General features: G+C 48.8%; 1 protein-coding gene across 4 annotated transcripts in view; it reads right to left on the bottom strand.

Moving 5' to 3' along the window:
- Nucleotides 1-20,931, bottom strand: part of Klhl3 (kelch like family member 3) — a 109,760-nt gene that overhangs the window by 39,388 nt on the left and 49,441 nt on the right. For all 4 annotated transcript variants that reach the window (XM_060380584.1, XM_060380581.1, XM_060380585.1 and 1 more), the window contains one exon: nt 10,312-10,421. In XM_060380584.1, the coding sequence (XP_060236567.1) occupies nt 10,312-10,421 (110 nt within the window). The remainder of the gene's footprint in view (nt 1-10,311; nt 10,422-20,931) is intronic.

The raw sequence follows: 20,931 nt of genomic DNA, 5'->3' as shown, positions 1-20,931 counted from the left end.
GACAGAGACAAATGCCCTGTTTCCACCCACAGGGTTCTATTGCTCAGGAATTCAGTCACCTCACTGAACCTTATCTGTCATGCAAGCCACTGTGAGCATCAACAATGCTTAACCCAGCAGCGAAGGGGTTATATAGCTTGATGGTTGGCTTGCCTAGCAAGCATGTAGTCCTAGGTTCCATCCCCAGCATGTCACAGACCAGGCATATGGTGCATCTGTAACCTCAGTGCTCAGGAGGTGGAGACAGGAGGATACAGAATTCAAGGCTGTCCTTGGCTACATAGCAAGGCTGAGGCCAACTTGAAATTCATGAACTCTTAAAGAAGGAGAAAGAAAGAAAGAAAGAAAGAAAGAAAGAAAGAAAGAAAGAAAGAAAGAGAGAGAGAGAGAGAGAGAGAGAGGGAGGGAGGGAGGGAGGGAAAGGAAGGAAGGAAGGAAGGAAGGAAGGAAGGAAGGAAGGAAGGAAGGAAGGAAGGAAGGAAGGGAAAGAAAGGAAGAAAGAAAGGGAAAGAAAGGAACAAAGGAAAGAAAAGGAAAGAAAGAAAGAAAGAAAGGAAGGAAGGAAGGAAGGAAGGAAGGAAGGAAGGAAGGAAGGAAGGAAGGAAGAAAGAAAGAAAAAGAAAAGCAGAAAAATTGAAGTGTATAGTATTTTGGCCAAGAGACACAAAAGTATACATAAATCTTTATGCCATGTCTTTAAGTTAAAATACTCATAAAAATGTATCTAATGTTGTTGGAGGTTGGTCTGATGCCTGTTACTGGCCCTCAAGATCTGGTTACACATACCTTTGTTTTGTAAACCTGCCTAAGACACACCTGATTGGTTGATTAAACAGCCTCTACCTGGGGAGTGCAGAATGGAGTGGGCGTGGCTAAGGTTACCAGGCTTTGGAGGACAGAGAGGATTATGGGAGACAGGCAGAGGGGAAGAGAGGAAGGACACCAGGATGTGTTAACCTGGAGAAGAAACCACTTAGAGGCAGGAAGAAGGACTCCAATAATGGTGTGAAAAGGCCCAGATAAAGAATAAAAGGAAGCATTTATAAGATTATGGACGGAAGCTAGGATGGTTAAGGAGGATGGCATTGGACGGGGACTGGGAGATGGATGGCGAGGATATTCAGACAGCTTAGACAGGAATATCTGCCCAGTCCAAAGTAAATAAGGCAATTATAAAATCAAACAGGTGTCTGTGTGTGATAGCAGGTTAGGTAAAATGATTCTGGAGTCTGTTTCTTCATCTGTGTGCTAGCTGAGAATGGACTGCACATGTTTTATCTGCTTCCGTGCCTATGGGCCCACTACAACACAAGTGTCACACTGAAAGCAAATTCGTGAACTCTGCCTTCAGAATGTGGGTGGTCATGGCCGACTTTGCTTACAGCACTGTGGTGTTCTGCCCAATTGAGGCCACTTGATTGTACTTTCCAAAGGATAACAGTAAAGAGAGTGATGCTCCCAGAAGTCATCAATTAGTAAATTAAAATCCCAGCATCAGGAGTGGTCTACCTCCCTATGAGCTATGATTGGTCAGGAAGGCCTCTTGAGACCTCTGAAACCATACAGACAGTTGCTACTGCTCTTGGTTGCCCACCAGAACTAGATGGTAAGATCATCTAGTATTCAACCAGGGGTTGAAGACACCACACATCCTGGTTGCAGGACCCAGGCAAATCTAGCTGGAACTGGGCTGAAAGCTTCCTCCCTGCTGGCTAGCCCTGATAATAGCATGTTTGTCACCAAGCCTTCCTTACTCACATGTGGATGCCATGTGCAGCAGACCAGGCAAGCTATGCCCACCCCGACAGTGGTAAGTCTGTTACAGGAATAACCAACCATTACTGCTCAGAGTCAAGGCCCACTCTGCAGGGTGGGGGTGAAGGTTGGGGGGGTTCACATCTGGCACCATAAAGCCAGTCACAGCCCATGGTTTTGGGAAGTGACAGGCCTTAGTGGGGAAGCCGCCGCTGCTATTTGCTCAGTAGACATGATGTGCCTATATATTGCCTTCCAAATAACTGTGTTCGACATTTAACTGGTAAAAGTCGTAAGAGCAGATGACTATTGAATGTTTAGCCACTCCCAGGCTACATGGATGCTGGAGAACACGGAAACCAGAGAAAGGGTGGTGGGGAGTAGTGGGAAGCAGTACTTCCGGGTATGACGTGGCTGTCGCACTCGTAAACTCATCGCAGCTGTGATGACAGGTACAGGAGCCACACACAACTGAATCCATCAACATCCTGCCTTTGGGGAGGGCCTCATGAGAACACATCCCTCCTTGAGAACTTATGGGGCATTTCTTGAGCAGTGCAGCCACTGGTAAGGAGCCTGTACTCCTGTAAACAAATCCTGGCCCATTCACCTGTAAACAACCCTAAAGAAACTCACTGGGTCTCCGTCTCTGTATCTCTGTCTCTGTCTGGCTGTCTGTCTGTCTGTCTGTCTCTCTCTCTCTCTCTCTCTCTCTCTCTCTCTCTCTCTCTCTCTCCCTTTCTCTCTCTCACACACACACAGGATTACCAGTTAGGAAGAGGAAGGAGATCAGTAGGAATATGAGAGGGACAGAGAAGTGTTATTATTGTAATATTATAAACATGTATGAAAATGTCATAATAAACACCATTATTAAATATAAGTAACACATGCTAAAAACAACAAAAACCAATGCCGAGGAAGTTGAGATCGTGGTCTCGGGCTAAGAAACTGGCCACAGACCTCAGAGATGGGCCTGACTCAGCCACTAACCGTGGCCAGCTGGGTTCCTAACCACAGCACTGAGGGGAAGAGTATTTTCTGTGTCCTAGGCAATCTCACACGTTTCATTCTTTCCTAGAACACCTCCACAGGGTAAATCCGACATCGTTGCCTGGAAGGGCTATCTTATTCACTTATTCAACAAATACTTTTCATTGTCTCCCATGAGCTGAGCTTCATATCACTCTAGGAAACAGCCCACACCTCTGACCGCATGGTGGATACATTCTGGTTGGAGATGAGTCACTTATCTTAGCAACTCTAGTTCTGAAGAAGCAAGCAGTCTCCACCCAGCTGCTGCTGCTGCTGCTGCTGCTGCTACTGTGTACATTGGCCATTAACAGTGAAGTACCACGTCCCCTTGACTTCAAAGGGCAGGTTAACTTTAGCTTTGATGTCTGAAACCTGCCTTTACTTTATAATACATGCACAAGAAACCTATGGGCTACAGGCAAAAAGTTAAGTCTAAAGTATAGTTAATATAATGAGGTGTGGATTTAGGTAAACCCGGGTTTTGTAATTATGAACCCAGATGACATTTTTACGGCTGGTATCACTAAACACAGTTGAATTTCAACTTAAGATCTCTAACATTATTTTCAAGTACTTTCAAAAAACCCCATACAAAACAAAATTGAAAGGAAAAACTACTGTGCATGCCAGAGATCACTTATCACAGCCTGTGTAATTACAGGAAATAAGAATCAAAAACTCCGGGGCAAGATTTTCAAAGCATAAAAGACTAACGTTCAGATAGCAAACACTTGTCAGAAGTTTTTAAGCCATTTGCCTTCCAGCAATATTTGGCTCAGTGGTTAAGAACACTTGCTTCTCTTACGTAAGACCTGAGTAAGACCTGAGCTGGTTTTGCAGTGCCCACACGGCAGCTCAAGACCATCTGTAAGTCCAGTCTCAGGGGATCCAATGCCCTCTCTCGGTTTCCATATGCACTGCATGCACATGGTATGCAGACACGCATGTAAATCTCTGAGTTGGAGGCCAGACTGGCTTACTGTAGCCCAGCCAGGGCCACACAGTGAGAGCTTGTCAGAAAGAAAGAGAGAAAGAGAAAGAAGGAAAGAAAGAAAGAAAGAAAGAAAGAAAGAAAGAAAGAAAGAAAGAAAGAAAGAGAGAGAGAGAAAGAGAGACAGATAGGGAGGGAAGAAGGAGAAGGGAAACAGGAAGGGAAGGAAAGGAAAGAGGAAAGAGGAAAGGAAAGGAAAGGAAAGGAAAGGAAAGGAAAGGAAAGGAAAGGAAAGGAAAGGAAAGGAAAGGAAAGGAAAGGAAAGGAAAGGAAAGGGTGAGCTATGGGTTTAGTTAATGAGGAAATGTAGCCAAATTTTATTAAATGTGCATGGGTATTTTACCAGCATGTATATCTGTGCACCATATGTATGCCTGATGCCTAGAGGCTAGAAGACATAAGCCTCCTTGGAACTGGAGTTACAGCCACCATGTGGGTACTAGGAACCAAACCCCCATCCTCAGAAAAAAAAAAAAAAAAAAAAACCAGCCAGTGCTCTTAACCACTGAGCCCTCTCTCCAGCCCCAGCCCTACTTCTTGAGAAGCACTATTCTTAAACATATTAAGGCACAGATAGATAATATTGGTGTCGGTAGCTTTTTAGGTCACTGGGACCAAAACCCTGATAAGAAATAACCTAGTTGGGGAATGATTTATCTGGCTCATGCTTTGAGAGTATATCTGTCATGGCGGGGAAGGCATGGTTGTAGGAGCAGCTTGAAGTTGCCATGGCAGGAGCATGAAGCTCCTTACTCACATCTCCATGGACCAGAAAGCAGAGAGACAAATGCTGGCAGCATTTTCCTTTTCCCCTTTTGATTCAGTCTGAGACCCTGGGCCACCAGAATGATGTCACACACATTCAGGGTGTGTCTTCCCTCTCGCTGGGGAAAGCCCTCGCAGACAAACCGATGTTTGCCTCACTGATGCCCCAGGATTAGGTGCTCCTCAAACTGCTTAAGTTAACAATCCAAATTCACCATTACCAGTCTACCCCTTATCAACTCAACACCCAAACATATGACTTTAAACCACAGCGTTCCGTCCCTGGCCCCTAAAAGTCTCATAGCATCCAATATATAAAGTCACAGAGGAAACCATCCTATCCCAAAAGAGAGGGCTGGAGGCTGGTAAAGAAGCTAGGGAGCTCCATGAGTTCGAGGCCAGCCTGGGCTACAGAGTGAGTCCAGGACAGCCAGGGCTACACTGAGAAACCCTGTCTCAAATACAAACACTTCGCTTCCTCTGGCCTCAGGGCTCAGCAGCCCCCACCTGGCAGCACTGTCGCCTGCTGCCACCATGGCATCTTTCTGGGGCCAGCTGCACAGCGTATCTGCAGCCTCCCTCAAGGAATGTCCTACTTTTCTGGTCTCTCCAATCCTGGGTTCCCCATTGCAACTTGGGCTTGACCTCCTCAGCTCCATAGGCTGCCTGCTCAGGAGCTCCACGCCAGGAAGCTGATCCAGCTGCAGGTGGCCTGGCCTTGTAGCTTTCTGGAACTTTCCTCACTTTGACATCTTGGAGGCCTCCGAGCTCAGCAGCACACGTGATGTCAAGGCCTGCTGCCCACTCATGATGTCTCCCGGCCCCTTCCTTGGATAGCAGCTACAGTGCCTTTGTTCCTGAACCCGGGAAGCCCGTGTTCAGTTGGTCCTGCTTGATCAGGTTTGTCTTGGTCCAGGCATTCTCTTTCTGACAGCAGTTTTTCAAATGCATTTTTATTATTATCCCCTGGAGCTTCTGAGGGGTGGGGTATCGCTGTTAAGGCAATTTCCTACTGTCCCAGTTGCAAAGTGTAGGAGGTGTGCCCTAAATTATACTAATCTTTTCAACAGTGAGAGCTGCTCTGCCCGCACCTGCCTTGTCTGTGCTGCCCACGTGTTTATCTGCACCCACATTCCTTTCCTCCACAAGCTACACATTTTTCCACACACTTCTGGTCGGTCTGTCTGTCTGTCTCTCTCTCTCTCCCTCGACCTACCTATACCCCCCCACACACATATACACTGTAAACCTGACTAAAAGCAGCAGCCAGTAGCCATGCCACAGCCCAAATATTTTATTGTCCTGGCCTTGCCTACTCCCAACAGCTTAGCCCATTTCCTGTGAATTTAGCCTCACTCAGATGCTCAGGACACAGGCAAAAAGCCATCAGGTGAAACACAAATGTCTCACAATGTAGTTCCTGACGCAGCCTTTTGGCCCCTTAAAAGTTCATATACATAGTTTGCATGACGTACATTTTCACCGACACTCTGGTTTTCCAAACCCCCAACGGAATATCCCGCTGGGCTTAATGAGCAGCACTCTATGGTGTGCTTCCTGAAGTTGTAAACTCCTTCACGTCCCCGTGCTGACTTCCAAGGCTGCGCACCCCATTGCAGCCGTGATGAGCTTTCGCACCAGTTTTCCCTATTAACTACTTTCTACACCTGGGCAACAAAATATCTGACAAGAAGCTACTTAAAGGAGGTGGGATTCAAACTATGGGCACTCAGGCAGACTCTGCCATCCCCCTTTTCATTCAGCCTGTGACCCAGCCCATAGGGATGATCCTACCCATAGTCAGGGAGGGTTTCCCCTCTCAGCTGACCCTCCCTGGAAAAGCCCTCACAGAGGCTGTGGCTCATTCACACCCTAAATCTACTCAAGTAGATGATCAAAATCAACCATCACGAATTCACTTTAGGAAAAGCGTCCCCTGATTTTGAAGGTTCTCACAGTTTCCAGGAATGATGTGTGCAGAATTTCATCAAGGTGGACATCCACATACACACTCTAAACTGAACGTAAAAAGAGCAACTTTTCCCTGAGTGCATGATGTAATGAGAGCCACTCTATGTAAGTTCGTTTCTCTGTCTTGGGAAAGATGCAGTTTACTTAAGAGCACGTGCTAACAGTACATCACCTTAACCGCTCAGCCACCTCGACCCACAGGAATCTATTCTAACGTTATCATGACTCTGTCATAAATTGGTTGCATTATCATTAACAATGGTACCTCAAAATACAGAACTGTTGCCATGGCATTAGGTGACGTGCCTGAAAAGCCACCACCCTGAACTGAACCACTGAACCTCTCCAAACTGATTGACTAGAGCTTCCGTGATTATGGAGAGGCTGAAACGTTGCAGATCCAGAGCCAAATTATCCTGGGTTATCTGAGCCTCTGAAGCAGCCAATCCCCAATGCTGGAGAGACGGCTCAGCAGTTCAAAGCACTGGCTGTTCTTCCAGAGGACCCCAGTCTGACATGCAGCACAAACATGGGGACCCACAACCATCTATAACCAAGGTTCCAGTGGATCCACCGCCCTCTTCTGGCCTCCATGGGCATGGCCTGCATACGGTGCACAGACATACAGGCAGGCAAAACACCCACACACACTAATTAAATAAATCTTTAAAAAACAGCCTTTTGTGCCCACCTCTGTGTGTAACCTAATATCCTTGTGACTCTTGGGTAAATTCTTCCGGAGTATATAAAAGACCTCTAGTGTCTACCAACCCGGAGGCTAAGAACATCATAGCAGAAGTTCTCCTGCTTTGCTGCCACCTACCTATTGCTGTTCCCTCCAGTGCATTTGAAAAGCATGTTGATTTATGGCTTTCTTCGCTCTGTGTATATATATAATTTTTTTAAACAAATTACCCTGTTAGAACACAGCATTTGGGGCAATCTAGATCTGTGTTCCTGGGCCATGGTCCCTCATATCTGGCTCCAGAACAAACTGTGTCTTCTTCCCTTTGAAGGCAAGGGCTGTGCTGACAGATGGCATTTACTGAGCACGAGGGTTTTTTTTTTTTTGTTTTTTTTTTTGGTTTATTTGTTTTGTTTTTTTATCTGTCCCTGCTTAATCCTCATGCCAACTCTCAGAGGGAGGTGTTCTTGGAATTCTTATTTTATATTTAAGGTGAGTTCTCAGGGTCACACAGAGAGCAAGCAGGAACTGGGGACAGGCTCATCTGAATGCCCCATGGTGTTCGGGAAGTGATGATGCCCTCCACCCCATCCTGCCAGAGCAGACACAGACTCACTGTGCTTTCCGAGCAGGGTGCACTGGCATGGGTTCTAGAAAGCCATGCCCTAAAATCAAGGAGAGGAAAGGGTTTAAGCAGATAAAGTTACTGTATCCTGAATCACAGTCCACTGAGGGAAGCCAAGGCAGGGATTCAAACAGGGCAGGAACCTGGAGGCAGGAGCTGATGAAGGCCATGGAGGAGGGCTGCTTACTGGCTTGCTTCTCATGGCTTGTTCAGTCTGCTTTCTTGCAGAATCCAGGACCACCAGCCCAGGGATGGCTCCACCCACAATGGGCTGAGCCCTCTTCCATTGATCACTAATTAAGAAAATGACCTAGATTTTGACCTGGCCCACCCCAACATTTTACCCCATCTATGAACTGCTGGAGTACAGGAAGGAGCTAGTCCTGCAGATCCAAAGCTGCAGGCTCTCCATGACAGCAGGCAATAGCAGGATATGGGAGAGGAGTCCTAGTGAGGATCCAGCATTGATAGAGCAGCAGAAGCCAGAGGCCTCAAACCACACCAATGACTCATTGCAAGTATAAACATTTGCCAGTAAAGAAGTGTACACAAAGCTATATTTTAGGTAATTGGACTGGAGAATTCGATACTACGATGGAGCAGCTGAGAGTGGCCATTATCACAGTAAATTCTACCAGAGTGGACGCAGGACTAGCCACAGGATTATCACCATGGATTGCTGCAGCCATGAATCATCTGAAGGAATGGGCGGGCATGGGAGCGTTAGCAGGCCTTCTGGTGTTGGTCTCCTTGGTTTGCCTGTGGTGTATATGCAAGATTAGAGTCTCACAACAGCGTAATGCAGCCATGATCATTCAGATCATTTACAGCCATTGAAGCAGGACAGTCTCCCCAAGCATGGTTGGCTACCATAAAAAGCTAAAATGTTATACTCAGGATGCGAGGCTAAGCACTGCACTCAGGGTCAGCCGCTTTCGACCCAGAGAAGAGCAAGTCTGATTGCATGCGGGTTGATGCCCCAGGTCCCGCCTCTGAGAAAAAGGTATCGGACAGGTCTGATGCCCTTTGGGTGGATGACACCTAAATGAACATCGGTACAAAGTCCCAATTTATTCCTAATATTAGAGATCAGACCTCTACTCTTGCCTGATGCGTCTAAAACAAAAAGGGGGAACTGTAGAGAGCTGCGGAATGCTATGCCTTAAAGATGGAGCTGGTTTCCGCCTTCCACCTTCCTGATGGTGAGTGCTCTCTGTCATGAACAACTCCACATTTGGCTAAAGCCGAGGATCTTGCTTGCTTCCCTGTATGTGGACCTATCTGCATTGCCCACGAGGCACGCTGGGGTTGGCTACCCAGAGGCTATTTAAGCTGTGGGCTGGCTTTCCCCAGGGTCCGATGATTGTTCAAGGTTCCTGAATAAACTGCATTGAAAAAAAAAAAAAAGAAGTGTAGACAAAAGGGTGAACTGTGGGTGGAGCTGAGTTAGGCACCTGATGAGAGTCCTGGGGCCCAGGACCCACATCTCTAAACACAACGACTTGTAAGTTTCATTACATCCTCTAGACACGCACCATCAGACACGCGCCATCAGACATGCCATCTGAAGTATAAAGTCCTCTCTTTGTGTGGATTTCCCTTGAATGTTTCCTCAGGAAAAGGACCTGACACTTGAATACTGAATGGACTAAGAGGATTTGGGTAGAAAAATAAACAAACAAACACCTGAGACTCTCTAAGGATGAAGAAAATACCTGAGGTGTGTTTGCCCGTACTCAGAAACTCAGCACTGCAGTTCGGAAACACATCTCCCAGCCAAGTACAACAGACAGGATTCACGGTGAGCGGCTCATCATGTGTTTATGAGGAGAACACTCACCATGTCCTCACGCCGCAGGAAGAAGAAACCAACCCCACATACAGAGAGGGTAGAGATAGCCTTGGCTTCCCCCACATACAGGGAGGGTGGAGATAGCCTTGGCTAAGGCTGACTCTCTACCAAGAACTCAACACGGCACATCATTCCGTTTCGTCCCACACCCTCCCTGTGGCATGCGTTGATGCCGTTGTCCTCATGGGGTGGGAGGGAAGGCTGAGGGGTTGAGAAAGTCAAAGCGCCTTAACCCAAGATCACACAACCGATGTACCTAAACTCGAGATCAGGTGTGAAGCCCGCCGGATAACCCCAAAGCTCATGTAATTTTGTTACTGCTCTAGAGTCCAGCTCCTGGAGCAGAGACATTTTTCCTGACCCAGGAAGAGTCCGGTGTGGGCCTCTCTTCTGTGACATGGGGACAGCAGCAACGCCTGTACCCAGAGCTTCGGGGAAGGCCGAAAGAGCTAGGGGGCCTAAGTACCCAGTGTTGGGCGTGGCGGGCTGAGTGCTCAGTCAGTGAAGCAGCTCCACAGCAGTCAGCCCTGTCACGTGAAAGGATTCAGAATATAACAGGCCCTCCGTGGTTTTAGTCTCAGGGGTTTTATTTTTAAGGGAGACCCATGGTTCAGCAGAGGGTGGCCCAGTACCTTCTCTTCGGAGGAGACGGTCAGCTTGTCGCTGGATATCAAGCTGCACACCTGGTCCAGACTCAGGCTCAGAAACTCTTCTCCCAGCATCACCTCTGGGAAGTGCTGCTCTGCTCCAAGACAAGAAGTTAAGACAACAACGTTAGGCCACACTCTCTCGCCTTCCACGGAGCTAGGCCACAGCAACCTGCAGGAGGAGAGGCTGGGGAGAAAGGCAGAGGGTCCCAGGAGGAGCCGGGGGATGAGGGAGAGAGAAAGAGAGAGACAGAGACAGCCAGCTGTGGGGAACCAGACCCTCAGGCCTGAAGTGAAGGCGTGTATCCCCTGGGTTATCTTGTCCTGAACAGCGGCACAGACAATGGTGGGGCAGAGATCTGAGTTTACTTCTCGTCCACACTCTGCAAAGCTGACACAGACCTTGCCATGAAGCCTCACAGGGACCTGCTTACATAACTGGGCTGTTTGCTGCCTGGGCACAAGCGCAGTCCAGCCACACAGAAGGGGTTTAGAACAGCTGCGACAGCAGGTCTCTGGGGTCCTTGCTGGACTTGAGCATTAGGAAGTCAGAAGGTGGCGTGGCTTTCCCTGGCCTCAAACGAAGCCTATTCTAGAAAGTCTCTGTTTGACAGAAATAACCAGCTGAGAGTTCATGAACACTGGGAACTGGCCACAGCAACCACACTGGGGAGCTGTTAGGAGGAAGAAAACCCCAGGACAGCTAAAGCAAGGCAAAAGCCATAGGACAAGCACAACAGAAGGAGACTGCAAGAGACAGTCCTGGCCAATGCGGGCCATCACCCAGAGCTCTGTGTTCCCTGACTTGCCAGCACTCCAGAAAGAAGGGCCCACGTGCAGGCCTGGCTTTGCCATCTGGGAGTTGTATCCTCAGCCAACGACATCACTTCTGTGGGTTTCACGGCATGGTTTGCCAGCTTTTCCCAGGTAAATTCACGCAGACGGCATTTCCCCGTTTAGGCAGCTCTCCCCAGAGAGCTCACACAACTCTCCCTCTGTCCCTAGGCCTCACTCCACAACAGCTCTCACGGACCCCACCTCCTCTCAAATAACTCTAACGGGATGCACTCCTCAGCTCCCACTTGCATCAGCCCTGCCCAGCCTGGCTGATCTCTCAGATGAGGTCTAGAGTCCTCCAGTCGCAGGAGGCTACTGAAATACCAGGTAAAACTACACAACACAAAAGAAAATTAGAACATATTAAATTGCTCCCACAATCATCACCTTATTGAAATCATTACTTTTGTAAATTAAGCACGTATGTATCTGTATGTGTGTGTGCCTGAATATATGTATGTGTACCACATGCATGCAGGAGCCCATAAACGAGTCAGGAGAGGGCATCTGATCCCTGGAACTGGATTTACAGGCAGCTGCGAGCTGTCATGTAGGTGCTGCCAACCCAGGCCAGGTCCTCACAGGAGCTGTGCGCACTCCTAACCTAACGCTCTTCAGAGTGAACTCCAGCTCTTGAGCTCATCACGACAACCTTCTCAAGTCGCTCCTTACAAAATTTATTCTTAATTTTAGACCGAAAATTTTCTGACCTAGTAAGTTCCTGTATGAGTTTCCACCTTCATCTAGATTACCCAAGTGCTAATATTTTATTATTAGACACAGAGTTATTAAACATTCCCCCCCCCCCCCCGCCTCAGATAAAAGGTAATCCTAGCCAGCTTGACAATGTCACTTTGGCAGTAATAGTGATGACCTACACTGTCAGCAAAGTCACACAGGACAGACCTGAAGTCGGGCTCTTCAAGGAGGGGAACAGCCATCCTGAAGAATGAGGAGTCAGCCTTTGCCTCTCTGAGCCTTTGGCTGTTAGCTTCCAGGATTGTCTACAAGCCAGCACATCTGGCCTCTGGCTATCCCACATTTAGCTTTGCTTGGCCAAAACATGGCAAATGGAAAACAGAGAAGCATAGAGTGAATGGGAGGTAAAGAGGCAAGCATCTGGGGCTGGAGAGATGGCTCAGAGGTTGAGAGCACTGACTGTACTTCCAGAGGTCCTGAGTTCAACTCCCAGCAACCACAGGGTGGCTCACAACTGTCTGTAAGCGGTCTGGTGCCCTCTTCTGGTGTGCAGATGAACATGCAGGCAGAACACTGTACACATAATAAATACATTTGAAGGAGGAGGAGGAGAAGAAGAAGAAGCAAACATCTGTGCTATGAGAAAATTAAACTCCTTATGGCAAATGAAGCAAAAGCACCTGGGCTTGGTGGACTGCCATGCTGCATGGACTGGGAAACAAACCAGAAAACCCAGAGACAAAGAAGGCAAAAAACAGCCTCCTGCCTCTTGCCCTGTGGGGCGGTGTGGGATTTCAGCCTAGGTCCCTTCCTGCTGCAGTGGGTTGCTTCGGAACCCTGAAGGAACCACTGCTGAAACCCCCCTAAGAAGGCCACCCCCAGTGTGGTGCCTAGAGGGGAGGTACACCAGCGGCCTCACAGCCAAGGCTGGTATCCAGACACCCAGGAGAAACTCAGAGGATGGGAAAGGAGTCTAGGTCGATCAGGAAGGAGAACAGCTTACCGACACGCCTGAGCCCGACAGGGCTGGGACTCCAACTCTGAAAAAGACAAATATACGTGCAAGACCATTCTAATGGCCTACGAGCAGAGTCCTGTGGGGAGAGGGGACAGGTAAGCACAGATCTCTTCTTAAAACTGAAGATGCTTACGTCCAAGATAAAACTGGGCTCTACCTGGGCAAGAGATGGATTTGTGCATACACTGCAAAGAGCAATGACACTGACTGCTGGAGGCAAGCAAAAAAATCTAGAGGAATCCAGGGGACATGATTCATGCTCCAGGCAACAGCACCACACTTTGTGCCGAAATCGGAGGCAACACTTCTGAGGGCCACGGAGCCTACGTGATGTTGTGGCCCTTGACGGCATAAATAGTGAAGGGAAAGAAATAAAAGTGAGTTCGAAAAGGGAGTCTGGAAGGGATGGGAAGGGAAGAAGAAAGGGAGAGAAATAAAGGAAAGGAGAAGCAAAAGGGAGTGGGGAGTACACTGTCTCTCTAGTCAGTGTGAGGAGACATTTAACCCCAGTCCGTCCCAGACCACCATTTCCGTTGGAAACACTTCAAAAACAACAGGATGAAGGGGCGAGCAACGTGGGCTCAGCAGGGAAGAGCGCTGCTTTGCAGAGGACCTGGGTTCCGCCCCCAGCATCCACACAGCAGTTCATGCAATCTGTAACTCCCCCTCTTCCGGCCTCTGTGGGCACTGCATGTGTTGTGCGGCACAGACCTACATATTTACACACACACAAAATTAATTTAAAAAAAAAAAAACAGGGTAGAAAAATCAAGAACAAGACGTGGCACCTAACTCAGCTTCCCAGGAAGAAGGCTAGCCCCGGACGACTGTGGGCCCATGCTGACCCTCCTCCTAGATGCTCCCTAGATGGCACCCACTCCAGGGGTAGTTTGCAAGAATCATCTTCTGCAGTTGCCTGATTTTTGTTTGTCTTACTTTGACTTCAGTGTGTTTTATGTTTTTATTTTTTTTAATTTTGGTTTTTGTATATTTACTCCATTGTGCGTATTTTACTGCTGGTTGTATTCTGATGCTGTTGTTTTGCTACAGGTCCCTGCTTTGTATTCAGGTTGGCCTCAAACTCTCAATCCTCCAGCCTCAGGCCCAGAGGCAGGCACACACCACTACACCAGCCCACATAATACGGCAGCACAATGTGGCAATGAGAAGGCTTGGGTTCACCTCACAGCCACTTGATCCAGGCTCTGGGCTCCTCGTTAGTAAAATGTAATCAAAACATTTGAACAAGGTCTCAATTAAGGCTCCAAAATGATAGTGTCTATTTACCAGTAGGCCACAAAGTCAGGGAGGGACATGTTTTTAATCACTTGGTCTAGGCAGAAAAGAAAAGTCCTGGTGATTCTCATCTGGGGTTCCATCTGTTCTTTAAGATAAAAACAGTCCTAGGGCTGAAGCCATGGCTCGGTGGTTAAGAACACCAGCTGCTCTTCCAGAGGGCCTGGGTTCAGTTCCCGGCGCCCACAGGCAGCTCACACCTGCCCATAACTCTAGTCCCCGGGATCTGATGCCCTCTTCTGGCCCGCATGGGTACTGCATGCACACGGTGCACAACATACATGCAGGGAAAACACCTACACACATTTAAAAAGATAAATTTTCAACGCTGTCCTGAGAAGGCCATTGGGGGTAAAGTTAAATATAGGTAACCAAAACCCCTAAATTTCCCTCTTAGATAGAGACAGATGGAGGAGCATACATATAGAAACTGAGAGACTACAGCTATGAATGCAAAAACTTTCTTTTTAGAGGGAAAACAGTAACCGTAAAATGGTGGTGCTCTAGGCGTTGTGGGTCAGAACAGGCTGCAAAATTTAGACATACCCTCTGCAGTGGTTTCATTGAGATGTCTGTCTTAGTGAGGTTTCTATTGCCATGAAGAGACACCAGGACCCCGGCAACTCTTATAAAGGAGAACACTTCATTGGGGCTGGCTTACAGTTCACTGTAAGCCCACTGTCATCATGGCGGGGACCATGGCAGAGTGCAGGCAGACATGGTGCTGGAGAAGGAGCTGAGGGTCCTACAACTTAATCCACAGGCAGCAAAGAAAGAGACTGAGCATAGGAGACCTCAGAGCCCGCCCCCACAGTGACACACTTCCTCCAATAAGGCCACACCTCCTGATAGTGCCACTCTGCACAGGCCAAGCATTCACACACATGAGTCTATGGGGGCCATTCCTATTCAAACCGCCATATTCTTGGGAATCTGAACACCTGGTCTCCAGTGGGCAGCATTGCTTGGGTGGGTTTCAGAGGTGTAACCTTGCTAGAGGAAGTGTGTCACTGGGGGTGGGCTTTGAGGTTTCAAAAGCCATGTACCATCTCCAGTGTGCTCTCGCTGATTTTTGCTTGGGGCTCAAAATATAAGCTCTTCGTTGCTGCTGTGGCCACCTGCCACCTCTGCTTTGCCCTCATAGACTACTAACTTCTAGATCAATAAGCCAAATAATCCCTGAAAAGAAGCCAATATCATCCCTGGATTAAGGTTTTTCCCTAGCCCCCCCAGATAGACAAAGTGTATTCACCTGTGTTCCCAAGGTCTCCCCAGCAACCAGGGAAATATAGGGCTTTCCATACCCCAATCCCCCTTCTCTATCATATGATGTCCTTCTAGGAGATGGGGACTGGGGACCCATGAAGGAAACACCAAATTCAACTCGCCCAGTGTAATAGAAGTCTTGGTTTCTCTAAAACTCAATCAGGTTATATAAACATGTTTTGGTTTTAATCGCAAGTATGGGATTCTAGTTTGGGCTCTAGTTTGTCCATAGCTGATAACTGCCTCCTGCAGGGCATGGCCTTTGCCAGCTGGTAACAGCCTGCCTCATGCAGCACGGAGAGGGGCGTGGTCTATGACTCTGAGGGGTATAAATAGGAAAGCCTGGACAGAAAGTGGGTCACGTGGTGTTCGGCAGTTTGGAGAGACCAGTGTGACACTTAGACAGACACATTTCAACACAGCGGCTTGGAGGAGACGGCTTGCTACAGTTGCTATTGACGGAGACCAGTACAGAGCCCTAAAGGAACCCATCAACCCTAATCAGCCAGGAGAAATAAAGGCGTCCGCATCCCCTCTCTCCACTAACCTTCACTCTCTTATCTAGGGTTAAAGGGTTGGTGGAAGGGAGGTAGAGGCGTAAACACCCCAAATAAAACAGAGTTTTAAAATGAGCGCTACAACTCAGTGCTAACCTCTCAGGGTCCAAACCAACGTCTGTATCTACAATTATTATCACATTTCTACTGTGTTCTTTAGAATACTTAAGACCCAGGGCTTTGGAGCCACCTCCCAAGCGAGCTCCAAGCCTGCAGTCTTTCCCCTTAATGGGATAAAGCGAGCCAGACCTTCGCTCTGGACCAATGAAGCTGTGAGCTAGGACAAGGGGGCTCATAACCCACCTGTGCCATGTGGGTTTATCTGTAGAGGTGCCATGAGCCCCCAAGCCCCAGGGCCAGTGGGGGATGCCCATGAAATGAGCTCCTGGGAATCCTGGCTGGCACTGACCGGCAGGAGCAGAACCAAAGCACTTGACAGGGAAAGAGGAATTTAAAGGAACTGCCTCAGTGCCCCCCCACCTCCATCCCTATTCCTTACAGTGCAGTTTTCAAAGAGCAGCAGGAAGCTTTCCTGGATCAGAATTTGATTTTTTTTTTTCAGTCTCACCATTTCTCTGCTCCAGAGGAAGTAACAGAGACCGCCTTGACCTCTTCCCAGAAGGGGCAGAGATGCTAGGCCCTCAGACTCCAAATATTTCTTTCACCCACCCGACAGAAGGCAGGAAATGCTCTCCACATGGCCTGTGTCTCATGTTCCAAAATATACGTGTATGCTCCTCTTACTCTCTCAAGAACACACACACAGATGTAGACTCCTTAAAACTGCTCAGTCATTAGTGCTCTTGGGGCACTGTGCCTGGGTCATAGCAAGTGTTCAAAATAGCAAAAACTCCCGCCACCTCTACCTCCACCATCATCCTCTCTTCATGCAGCCCAGTGAGGAGGGCCTCACTGCGCCAGAGAATCGTGTTTTTTAAATGCTTTGCAAAACCTTCCTGCTCTTGGTTTAATTACTTCATTCCACCAAATGACCTAATCAATCAAAAAAAAGGGGAGACATTTCCCCTCATGAGCACATGAAACTAAATGGCTTTTCCATCCTGTGGCTGGAGGGTTTCAGCCCAGCCTTGGCAGGTTGATGTAAACAACATACCCGAAGAATTTTAATTGCCATCGCTTTAATGAGGCCCCATTAAAATGGCTAAGCAGCTCCACTGACAGCCCAGGCACACAGCCCTCAAACTATGAAGCAACAAAGTCCTCATAAACTGGCCCTGGCCTCTGAGGTTAAAGATTAAGCAGAGCAACAATTGCAAGGGATAGGAAACAGGCAAAACTTGAGAGGCCCCCTTCCAGCCTCCAGCCACCCAGAAGGACAGGGATACTGCCGGCTGAGGGCAGAGATCAGCTTCTGAAGGGCCCCTTCCCTCCCCCACAGAACAGGCAGGACAGTGACAGCGGCACAGGAAAGAAAGTCCCCGGCACATCAGTTCTGGGAGTAGAACTGGATGAAGCACGGACAGCTGCAGCTGCAAGGGCCAGGCAGGGGTTAATCCAAACCGGAAACTGGACAGTCCTTGGAGCAGGGAGGCACCGCCCCTACCCAGTCTTTCCCTCACCTGGAAGGCAGGAGGCTTAACCAGAAAGCAAGAGCCCTCAGTTTGTTTTGGGGTTTGTTTTGTTCGGAGGGAAAATTGGCAGTACCTCTCTCGTCTATGTATACAGAACTGGGAATCAGACCCAGGGCCAAACACTAGACGAGCAGTTACAACTGTTCCGTATCTCCGGACACATCACTTTAAACGTATGCTTTTTTTGTTGTTGTTGTTGTTGTCCACTTATGCTACCGAGATTATACCCTACCAAAATATTACACCTAGGGATACTTGCTTTACCGAGGGCCAGCGAGAGGGCACTTGTGGCCGAGTTCAAGCCCTGGGACCCACGTGGTAGAAGAAGAGAAGTGACCGCCCTGAGCTGTGCTCTGAGCTCCGCACGCACCACGGAGTCCAGGAGCCCCCACCGATATAAAATAAATGTAAAAAGAACTAGTGCCCACTGCAGTTTGGTCTATAAAAGTAAAACTGGAAGTATTAACATCCATCAACAGAGAGCCAGTACTGGTAGGGCGTAGCCCTATCTCACACATGGGCACACACACACACACACACACACACACACATACACACACATTAAAATGAACAGCCTTACTCAAGAATCTGGACCTGACTCTAAGATTTTGTATTGGGGCAAATAAAAGCATGACGGGTAGGAACTGGTGAGGTGGCTCACAGGGCCAGAGCACGGGATGCTCTTCCGGAGGACCTGGGTCAGCCCGCAGCACCCACATGGTGGTTCACAACTGCCTAGAACTCCAGCTTATGGAGATCTAGTGCCCTCTTCTGGCCTCCACAGGCACCAGGCACGCACAGGGTATGCAGACATACATCCAAACATATACAGCAAGGTGATAAGAGTCTAAAAGCATAATGGGTACAGAATGTTCCTGTGTCCGCTAAAACACATAATATATACGTTCCATAGGAATGCCCAATATTCTCCCCCTGAGCCCTTCAAAGAGACTAGCAGGAGACTGACAGGCTCTCACACCTTCACTTCTGACAGACAAGAAGGTAACTTGCCTCATACAATAGTATAGAACTATTTATGTGGTTTAGTATAATGGTATGGGAATGTAACTGTAGATATGATAAACTGCCCAGAATGCACTAAGAAGGCTTTTAGCTTAGGGAGCATTGTTTTTGTTTTCGTTTTCTTTTCTTTTCTTTATTTTATTTTATGTTCATGCATGTTTGCCAGCATGTATGTCTGTGCACAGCATGAGTGCCTGGTGCCCTCAGAGGTCAGAAAGAAGAGGGCGTCAGGTCCCTTGGAACTGGAGTTACAGATGGCTGTGAGCACCAGGTGGGTACTGGGAATAGAACCTGGGTCCTCCCCAAAGAGCAGCCAGTGCTCTTAACCACTGAGTCATCTCTCCAGCCCATAAAACATGTTCCTGATGAAAGAGATCCAGAGGGACCCACGGGTTAACATACAAAGGAGCTGCCTGAGTTTTGCTGTGGGTGGGACTGTGCCATCCTGCCAGTTTGCTTTTCCTGGAATGATCAGTGATGGGTTTTGTACTAAAGCTGAAATAGTAGCAATGTCTCAGGAAATGACAGTTTCCGTAGAAAAAGTAAGGGTTTAGGGACAAGCATGGGGGCGGCAGACAGGTGAAGGCAGAGCCCGGTTGGCTAGAGACTGGAAGAAGGACAGCACACCTGCCTGCCTGTGCTTCCAGATAAAGAAAACCCCAAATCAGGAGCCTTGAACTGGTCCCCTTCCCCAACGAGAGTACGGTTTGAACAGTAGCAGCTGGAAGCCACGATTTCTAGCGTTTACAGCCTGGACCCGGCTGTGGAAGGCCCGTCAGTGGAGAAGAGGGGTCAAGGGAGAGGGGGTCCAGAGCACAGTCCTCCTTCCCCTGTCACCGCTGTCATCCTGAAAACATCACCATCCCCATCACAGAGAGGCTCAGCCCCACGCTTTGGCTGGCCTCCCTTCTGGATCTGATCCAAAGGCTCTCCTTGCAATGTTGGCCCGAAAATGCTTCGTAATGCAAGGCAGATTCCCAGAAGGCATGTGACCACAAGCCCGGCAATGCTCCTTGCCCGTGACCCCAGTACGCGCTACATATCGAAACTCACGCTGGAACAAACTAAAGTGACAGCTGTGTCTCGAGAAGCAGCAGTGTCCAAGAGTGCCAGGCCTGAGGCCAGGCGTACAAGATCAACGAGGTGAAGCAGGCCCACGGCAGTCAAAGAGGACAGACGTCAGACATCTTTCTGTCCTCCCTCTCTAAGCACAGCGGTCCTCCTTCGCTTCCTGTCTCCTGTCTCCTCGTTGCAGTTTTAACTTCTGCATCATCATCCTGGACCCCTGCTGTACAAAGCTGAGGCTACACAGAAAGCCGCCTGTGAGACGGCCCCAGGTCTGCACCACGGAGAGGAGAGTCCATGCCTGTCAAGCCCACTAACTGAGGCAGGAATGGCCACCCATGCGGTGGGGGGACAGTCTCCGTGTGGCTGGGTACAGTGTGCCACCAAGAAGAGAACAGGACACGCACCCTGTGCTTCCCCGACGCCAGTGTCGTTAACTCTGTCCTGGCACCAGCTGTCTCTCCATCTGTCTACGCTGTCTGATGCCGGGATGACACAGGCTACCAAGCACACCATTTCAGCGGAGGAGGCCCACTCTAACTACCTGTGCACCTCACTATGGCTTGTGGAGCCACCCCTTTGTGCAAGCTGGGCGCTTCGGAAGACATAGGCCACAAAGGCTGGCACTGGGCTTGCATTCCATCCCTGCCCTTGCTCGCTGCATGTCCTCAGATCATCTTCCCTCTCGGGACCTGGTTTCTTCAGCTGTTGTGTACGTTCAAGGAAGATGTTCATGAAGGGCTTACCATGGAGGGTAACCAAAGGAAAACCCCAATAAATACTAGTAATGGAAATTCATCTAGGCTGCCTACAGACAGACACATGTGCAGAAGCTGCTGCCAGAAGACGATCCCTTTGACAGCTTCAGGCCCAAGGAGCACCAGCAGGATGCATCATCTCCACCCTCCCACAAATCCGGCTTACTGTCAGATGGGGGGGGGACACGGGACACGATGCTTTGCATACATGTATATGCTACACAGGTTAGCAGAGAGGCTGGTGGAGGAGACAGGGAAGAGGGCAACAGAAGTCCATCCAAGCACCTGAGCGTCGAACCCCCGCCACACTGACAAACGCTTACAGTGGGATCACACACAAAGGTGTTCGCCCTGACCCAGCTCCTGCTAAGTCAAATCTGTGCAGCATCCATGAGGAAAGGGGGCGCTTCCACGCAAGACCCTCGCTAGGAGAGAAAGGGTGGAGAGAGGACAGCACGAGTGGACAGATGACAGGCAGGGGAGTTCGGGAAAAC

The sequence above is a fragment of the Meriones unguiculatus genome, chromosome 3 (genome assembly GCF_030254825.1).
Source record: "Meriones unguiculatus strain TT.TT164.6M chromosome 3, Bangor_MerUng_6.1, whole genome shotgun sequence".
NCBI lineage: Eukaryota > Metazoa > Chordata > Mammalia > Rodentia > Muridae > Meriones > Meriones unguiculatus.
This window is presented reverse-complemented; position numbering and strand designations above follow the sequence as displayed.